This window comes from Ictalurus punctatus, chromosome 1, assembly GCF_001660625.3.
Source record: "Ictalurus punctatus breed USDA103 chromosome 1, Coco_2.0, whole genome shotgun sequence".
Classification (NCBI taxonomy): Eukaryota; Metazoa; Chordata; class Actinopteri; order Siluriformes; family Ictaluridae; genus Ictalurus; species Ictalurus punctatus.
The window spans coordinates 37,498,128-37,507,188 of record NC_030416.2 but is presented as its reverse complement, the minus strand read 5'-3'; the positions used below and the strand labels follow the sequence as shown (position 1 = coordinate 37,507,188).

General features: G+C 42.8%; 1 protein-coding gene across 1 annotated transcript; it reads left to right on the top strand.

Annotated features, from left to right (window-relative positions):
- Positions 1-856: 856 nt before the first annotated feature.
- metrn (meteorin, glial cell differentiation regulator) lies at positions 857-4,534 on the top strand. Its single transcript, XM_017476359.3, has 4 exons — positions 857-1,210; positions 1,945-2,372; positions 2,862-2,921; positions 3,056-4,534. The coding sequence occupies exons 1-4, from the start codon at positions 1,128-1,130 to the stop codon at positions 3,364-3,366; spliced, it is 882 nt and encodes a 293-aa protein (XP_017331848.1). The 5' UTR covers positions 857-1,127; the 3' UTR covers positions 3,367-4,534.
- The last annotated feature ends 4,527 nt before the right edge of the window (positions 4,535-9,061 follow it).

The window sequence follows — 9,061 nt, the reverse complement described above, 5'->3', positions numbered from 1 at the left end:
ACATATTTAAGTGAATAATCATTAATAGACTAAATAATATATCTTAATAGACTTTAGTTAAGCTGTTACGATGAAATAAGAAGATAATATGTCAAAAATAATGAGCTAACCATGCTGAAAAAAACCCAGAATCCATAACAGAAATTCTAATGGTTTCCACTACAAATACCATTACAAGCCATCACCTAACCATTAAAACTATTACCATTACCGGTAATTAATGATATCCACTAGACATAACATGCCACCAATAGAAGTCAACAAATTACCAGTAGAGACCCACAGACAGGGACCATTACAGCTTCCATTAAAACCAATACAATTCACATTATAACCATTAAAACCATTACAAATCCTGTGAAGGTTTCTATTGGGGGTTATTTCAGCAGGGAACTCAAAATAACATCATATTCTGAAAGAAAAATTACATTGAATTCACGTCATATTTCGAAATAACGAGTAATAATTTTCATGTTATTTTAACAGATTTTGGGTCAGGGTTTCCTTCTAAATTACACCAGTGAGAAAAAGTAAAAAGTTTATAAACTTAACTCATGAACACACCTTATTAAAAACAACCACCACATTACCTCATAATTTAGTGTTTTATAGACTTTTATTGTGCATTTGTGTGTTTATTCACCTCTACATCTTCAAAAATGAGTTTATTAATGAGTATGCTAATATGCTAACGTCCCTCAGGTTTTTATTTTTTTTAACGATGAACCCCATACATGACGTCACCGCGCGACCGCTCTGAGGTGTCCTCGCGCACCCCCTCCCCCTACTTTGAGTGGTTTAAAGTTTCATCTTTCTGGCCGCTGATTGGTCCGCGCGCGCATTCCTCCGCACTGAAAAGTTGCAGCGCCGCTGTTTCGTCTCGCGCTTCGGTCAGCTCCAGCGGTTAGTGAGGAAGGCAGCGAGTAGCATCGGGGATGCTGAGGAGAAACCGGCTTCGACACTTTAATTAATGAAGTAAAACAGCGGGTCTGGCTGAAAAATGGATTCGGTAGAGTCGAGGATTATTAAGTGTAGGCGAGTTTTATTGTAATTGAGGTTCCTGTGGTGACGCTGAGGCGACTGAACCGTCCTGACTGGATTTATCTCGAGTTAGCTGTGTGATAAAAATGGAGATTTTTGTGTGGATTTTTGTGTTAACGGCGGTGACTGGACCGAGCTATTCAGCCGATGAGTGCAGCTGGAGGGGAAGGTAAGATTTACTTTATTATTAGTCTGGTGTTAATCTCCCATTCAGGAAAAAGAAAACTTGAGGCACGTCCCAAATCGCATACTATCACACTAGTTAGTGCGCCATGGTAGTGCGGACACTCCATTCACGCACGTGCACTACTTAGTGCACTAGTATGTGTTCTGGGACGGAGCCGTAGTGCGCACTGCTTTTCTCCCGTTTTCCACTAATAAAGATTAATATTCGTTATTTTTTTATCGGTAGTAAGTACATTTCGCTTTATTTATAATGACTATATGTTAGAATTTGTGTTTTTAAAAGCGGTTAAATTATTAAATGCTTTACAAAAGGCTCGGATTCGTTAAAAAGTTCCGTTAAATTCCGCTACTCTCCACACGGGGTTTAAATAGCCAGAAGTGCGCTCGCGCAGCAGAACGCTGACGCGCGCTCGTTTTGAACAGAGCCAGCGCGCACGCATGCACATTTGTAAACAGCGCTAATGTTTAATTAGTAGATAGTTTACTGGGTTTAAATGTAGTTTCTGTAATGTTCAGAGCTCAGTGCACGCAGAGGACGGTGCACTAACAGTGATGGCCTGTAGGTTAAACTGCAGGAGATGAATGAACGCCATTACAGTTACCATGTGGATCCAGTACTGACACCTTAACAGCTGTCAGGTTGTGATCACGTGATTAGTTAAATCTCTCTCTCTCTCTCTCTCTCTCTCTCTCTCTCTCTCTCTCTGTGCTGTGTAGCGGTCTCTCTCGGCCGGAGCAAGATGTCGAACAGGTGTTCCTGCGCTGCGCCGAAGGCTCCGTCGAGTTCCTGTACCCTACCGGAGCTCTGCGTCTCACTCTCTTGCCCCGCCTACCCGGACACGGAGTGGGAGGGGCCAGCGGGACACCCTCATCTGTCTGCGTCAAGCCGGAGCCTCAGTGGGGTGGAGCCCAGCTTTACCTGGAGAGAGGCGGAGTCCTGGAGCTATTAGTGAGCGACACGGCTGGTCCCTCCCATATTCGCTGTTTCACCATCACTTCTGGGGAAAGCCCCGCCCTGTTCCTGCAGGCCACGCCCCACAGCGACATCAGCAGGCGCATCGCGGCTTTCCGCTATGAGCTGAGAGGGGATTGGACGGCGCGGCTATCCGTCAACTCCCTGGACGCTAATGTGGATACGGAAGAAGGTGAGCGGCGTGAAACCAGAAAGTTCGGACATCTAATTCTACGTTCTTTTAAGCAGTTAGGGTGATCGCTAACATTTGTAATGGAGGATAAAAGGTCGTACAGGATGGTCGCCCACAAGGTTTAATCATCTTCACCCAAACAGACCTCCATAAACTTGTTAATTACTGTAGCAACTACATTTTCCTTTATACACACACACACACTGTGGGAACAGAGAGAAAAAGAGAGAGAGAGACGGAGAGATTGATTGTGAGGGGGAGGGATGGAAAGGGAGAGAGTAGAGGACAAAAGCTCAGTATGGAGAGGGGACAAGTCCTTTCAACATACCGCATGAACGAGCCGTATCCGTGGTAACGGGGGGATGGTCAGCTGAGGGACAAGGCTTTTGTTGAGCTAAACACACACACACACACACACACACACACACCATGTGTGAAAGAAACTAAATGTTATTTCTCTTCCCCTGTGTGTGTGTGTGTGTGTGTTAGGAGTGTGCAGGCCGTGTAACGACACAGAGATGCTGATGGCAGTGTGCACCAGTGACTTTGGTGAGTCTCACACAATTTTAGTTTTGCTCATGATCCAAGAACACAACACTCACCGAAAGCACACAGACACACACAGACACACACACACAGACACACTCAAAGCAGATGAATAACACGTATCTCTGTGTGTGTAGTGGTGCGTGGGAATATCCGTGCGGTGGATACGGACTCGGAGCAGCGCGTGTCGGTGATCAGGGTGAGCGCGACACGTGTGTACCGTCAGAAGTGGCCTCTGTTCTCCAGCGCGGGCCGCCTCACACACTCCGGAGAGATACGCACACTGCTGCGCTGCGGAGTCCGGGCCGGCTCCGGAAGCTTCCTCTTCACTGGACACGCCCACTTCGGGGAGGCCTGGCTCACCTGCGCACCCAGGTACAAGGACTTCCTGAGAGTGTACGAGCACGCCAAGCAGAACCTGCAGATTCCCTGCACACTCCACACCTGACACTCGTACACTACAGGCAGAACAGAGTGAGACAGGACTTCCTGGTCCTCCTGGAGATACAGAGAGAGACACAGCAAAATCTTTATCTTCACGGAGAGAGACGCACGATGAGATCTTCACGGAGAGATACACACGATGAGATCTTCATGGAGAGAGACACACGATGAGATCTTCATGGAGAGAGACACAATGAGATCTTCATGGAGAGAGAAGCACAATGAGATCTTCATGGAGAGAGAGACACAATGAGATCTTCATGGAGAGAGACACAATGAGATCTTCATGGAGACAAACACACAATCATGGAGAGAGACACAAAATGAGATCTGCATGGAGAGAGAGAGACAAAATCTTTATCTTCATGGAGAGAGATATACCATGAAATCCTCATGGAGAGAGAGAGACACAAAAGGAGATCCTCATGGAGAGAGACACAATGAGATCCTCACAGAGAGACTACCTAAGCGTGTATCTCCATGAAGCTTTGCAGTGAGACGTGAGACATCAGGACGTTGAGAGATGAGCTGTAAGTGAAGGAGGTGTAGCGTGATGTCAGTGTTCACACACGGGTTAAATATATCATATATACATTTGCACTGAGGAGGAGGGAGCTGAAACCAAATGAACGCAGACGATATGTAGCACGCACACACACACACACACACACACACACACACCCTGGAGTGTTAACAGTAACGCCGTACACACCCTTGTTTACGAGGTGTGTTTCTATATGAAGCTAGCGTAAGTTCCATGCTAGCAGGCTAACGTTAAACCAGTAGAAAGGACCGGATCAGATGATGAAGCACTTTCACTGCACCTCCGTTAACTTCACACCACTTTAATACCTTTATTACAGCAGTGTTGTTGTTGTTGTTGTTTATTGAAACTGAGCAGATGTTTATTTTTAAGCTGATTTTATTTACTGCACAATGCTTTGTGTTTAAATAAAGATGTGTAAGATGTCAGAGAAATATATTTAATACCCGAGCCAAGAGCACGCCCATAATCCGGGATATATATATATATACACACACCATACATCTCGATATTCATCTCAGTGTGTGTGTGTGTGTGTGTGTGTGTGTGTGTATTGTTGTAAATAAGATGTTTTAGAAGAGAGAATATTGTGTACACGTGACTGTGATTAAATACACGTTTAAATGAATGAAGTCTCTTTGTGACATACGTGTATATAAAACACACCACACACACCTCTCAGCCAATCAGAGACGAGTATTTCCCGGTGAGCTGGTACACAGCGTGCAAAAGTTTGCGTCCCCTCAGTTTCTGGATGAAAAGATATTTTTATAAAACACAGTTATATTTTAGTTAGATTTTATATTTTTTATATTTTATTTTATATTTATTTTACAGTTTATCTATATATAAAACATTGTTACTGTTAAATCAGTGTTGTTTTCTGATTAAAACCTAATCACAGACTGAATATCACAGATCCAGAGGCTCATTAAGGAGGTTAATGACTTACAGCACATGTTTTACTCTGTTATTTTAAAAAAAATCATTAAATATAGATCTTTCACAGAGAGAGAGAGAGAGAAGGAAATAAATAGATATCAGAGTGTTTGTGATCAGAAATGGGAGTGAAGTATCTGAGAGAAAGAAAAGAAAAAGCACCAGAGAGATTTATTTAAACTAAATGAGGAAATCAGAAAGGTCCTGAAAAAGGAATAAAAGTGAAATAAAAGTCTGTGTTTATATATCACATTCAAAAGAAATATTTACTTTTCACTATTAATAATAATAATAAACAACTTATAACAAGTGAACATCCATAAAACTGAATTCATTCGTAAATGGAGGGTGTACAAACTTTTGCACTGAACTTTCTATTGTATACATTCTGTTGTATTGTTTTAAATGACATGACAAGTGTGTGTGTGTGTGTGTGTGTGTGTGTGTGTGTGAGAGAGAGAGAGAGAGATAACCCTGTAATCACCGTGGAGAACTCAGCCACCACAGGACCACCCTTTTTTTGTTCTTCAAGGGTCTGCAGATGGCCCTAATCCCCTAAAAATGCGGAGGGAAAACCTCTGTGTGTGTGTGTGTGTGTGTGTGTGTGTGTGTGTGTGTGTGTGCGTGTGTGTGCGTGTGTCATGGGGGGTCTTGAGGTGGCCATTCAGTGTTTCTCGTTTCCCGCCAAAATGGACAATGTGATAGAAGATTGAAGATGTAGAGGAGTGAACTTAATTGTCACTCCTGTGTCTTATGTCTCTCTCGCTCTCTCTCACACACACACACACACACACACACACACAGTTAGGTTTTCCCTCTGCATTTTTAAGGGGATTTAGAATAAGTGGTGAAATCAGGCAACAAAGAAGAAACCGAAGAGTTGTGGAACTTTCCAGAAACGTCACAGTTCCTGGACGAGTTCCTGTTCTCACCACAGTGAAAATATCAGCCAGATCATTTCAGCTTGCAGTATTTAAACTAAGGACACCAATCAGGCATAAAAAAAAACACATTTCGGTCTGTACCACATTTAGGAAATGTAACTTGATTAAAAAAAATGTCTTTCATAACCTTCAGCACAAAATGATCAATAAATGAAGGCGGCATGATGTGAAGCACCGCACATTAATGTTTAAAGTCTGGTCCACAAAAAGCTACCGACTTAAAAGCACCAATCTGGTTTCTCCAGTGGAAATAAGTTCCTGGGTTCCAAAAAAAAGTTCCTGTATTGGGAACATTATAGATCTAGTAGCTCGAGGACACACAGACACAGGAAATGGTGATTTTAGAGGCATCTAACATCAGGTTTTCTCTCACCTCTCAGACAGTAGCTATGATAGTAATGATCCCTGTGTGTGATGAGGTTACTCTTAAAATTCCAAGTTTTTTGCTCCAGTGCAACATTAAGGAAGCAAACGACCGGAAAAACAAAACAAAAAAATATCAATTGATTTACATTTATACAACAGAGCAGTTGAGGGTTAGGGGCCTTACTCAGGGGCCCAGCAGTAGAAGCTTGGTAGTGCTGGGATTTTAACTCACAACCTTCTGATCAATAATCCAACATTTTAACCACTGAGCTCCACTGAATGAGCGACTATATTTGGGGTAAAGGGACATTGTGTACATTTTACACGTCGTGATTTCGGAAGTGTTCATTATTAATTCACTGCAGCAACTAATATTAATGTTGAAGACTGTACAAGTGTTTGAGAAGAGCACGTAACTTGTAATTCCCAACCCAGAAACCACGAAATGCCAAAGACGACGCCTCCTCAATCTTCCTACTTCACCTGGAGTTACTTCACAGTTTACGGAGTGACATCAAATCAGCGTATTATCTGAAGTAGCACTTCTTACCTTTAAAGTACTGGCTTCATATCTATGACCATCTATAACACTACCTATAGAGGGCGCTGTATACATCAGTTAGCTGGCTAGATTATTGCTAACAGAAGATGAAGACGAAGCGGCGATGTATTAAACGACGCCGTACTGACATGCGTGTTAGGAGGAGCTCAGTGGTTACGACACTCACTACTGACGGGAAGGTTATGAGTTCAAATCCCAGCACTACCAAGTTCCTTAACCCTCAACTGCTCCGTTATATAAATGAGATTAATGTAGGTTGCTGTGGATGAAGGGGTCTGCTAAGTGCTGGAAATGTAATTTAATGTACACTGAATGCAGCGTAAAGACCTCATGAGTTAAAGACTATTGCAAGACGTTTCTAAACAGTGACATGGTGCTGCTACTGATAATAATCAAACTGAACAACATTCAGGAGTGGACACACTGTAGATGCATATTCAGTAGGTGTGTGTGTGTGTGTGTGTGTGTCGTCCAGGTGCCAACCGAAAGTACAGAAAGAGTTTCATCTCTCTCTCTCTCTCTCTCTCTCACACACACACACACACACAGAGTGGTTGCCAGGAGGGCTGACCGAAACTCAGTCAGTTACACACACAAACACACACACACACACCCAGAGTCAGGAGAAGATAGTGTGTCAGCCAGTGGAATGAGTGTATCAGTGTTTTTAAGCTCTGTGTGTGTGTGTGTGTGTGTGTGTGTGTGTGTGTAGGACAGGTGTGTGTTCGGGGTTGTTGGCCATTTTCCATGTGAAACCTCTGCATTGTTTCCTGACTGTAAAGGGTAAACACACACGGACACACACACACGGACACACTCACATGCAGACACACACACAGGGTCCTTACCAGTTCCCCAACTCGTGTACACCTTATACTGATTGAGTACATACTGGACTAGGGGGAGCTGATCGAGACACACACAGAGTCGGGTTACGCAGCTGCTTAAGTGGATTTTCTGAGCTCCACATTCAGATGATTAAAATCACCTGCTGGAGTTCACACCTCCGTATTTTTCTAGAGTAGGATCGGGTTTCTACAACGCCCACAACAACGCCCACAACAACGCCCACAACAACGCCTTAAAAAGTTTTTTTCTTTTTTGCTGTCTTCTGCTGTCAAATGTAATATGATTAACATAAAAACCAGAGACAATTTAAAAATGTAAAATGAAACACTAATGTGATGAGATGTGAATGAGATTTGAAGTAATTCTAGAAGATGTCGAGTAAATCACCGATATATCACTGCAGGAGCAGTGCTAGCTGTAATGATCACATTAATCACTGGTTTAATTGAACAAAATGGCTTCCACACTCATTATTCAGCGCAGAGAATAGAATAGCACTTGATCCAGCGCAGACTGTTATTTTACATTTTATTATTTATATCATGCTCTGACGGTTTGTAAAACTGAATGAAATCGTAATGCGTATGCAGGACGTAAACGATTTTATCATGCTTTTAATTTGCACTTTTGAATTGTTAAAATAAATACCAATGCCAATGTTATTGTTAATTTGATGCGCAGTGCTGTACAGGAAACGTGACCTAGTGCTCATCTGCTACGCTTACAGAGAACCTTCCTGAACAATTTGCATATTAGTTGTTATAATTATTATGTGATCTTTACCCATGTCCAAGATTTATTTTATAATGAAATTCTGGGTTCATGAGTTTGAACTTCTCTCGTGGACATGTCTCTCTATTTTTTCTTATTTCTTTGGTTTATAGTTTACTACATTACCCACAATGCCATGGGACTTCACCCAGGTAATAGCTTCACCTTTACTTAAAGAGAGCGATGCAGCGGTGCTTTAGTCCTTCAGTCTGTCCAGCTCTCTCACCTCCTCATCTCTACACTCTGCTCAAAGACTTCAGCTTCCATAGCTTCAACTTTCACACTAACACCTCTGTCATCACGATCGTCATCTCCTAGCAGTGCATTCTGGGACTTTCAGTCCAGCGTTTGCTCCATCTCCACTACTTCTACACCTGGAGCTAACAGTGAAACCCGACTGTGACATCATCATCATCAACAACAAATAATGAAAATATCGCAACAACCAACAAGCAGAATCACTAACCACATCACAGACACCTCACTACACCAGTCCACACTGCACACACTCGCTGCTCTTACACCTCAACCAGACGGAGTGTGTGCAGTGAGGAATAATCCCAGCAGCTGTACAGATGAAATCTCTCTCACACACACACACACACACACACACACACACACACACACACACACACACACAGAACTACAGAACCAAAACGGTTTTCCCTCTGAGGATATTTTTTCTCTCCTCCTTGCTCCTGATCTGGAAACGACCCAAATCTCA

What these genes read in the sequence shown, in the direction of transcription:
- metrn (XM_017476359.3), top strand. Translation starts at nt 1,128, where the DNA reads ATGGAGATTTTTGTGTGGATTTTTGTGTTAACGGCGGTGACTGGACCG. An exon ending in GAGTGCAGCTGGAGGGGAAG is followed by an intron (nt 1,211 to 1,944) that starts GTAAGATTTACT and finishes TGTGCTGTGTAG; the next exon opens with CGGTCTCTCTCGGCCGGAGC. An exon ending in AGTGTGCACCAGTGACTTTG is followed by an intron (nt 2,922 to 3,055) that starts GTGAGTCTCACA and finishes CTGTGTGTGTAG; the next exon opens with TGGTGCGTGGGAATATCCGT.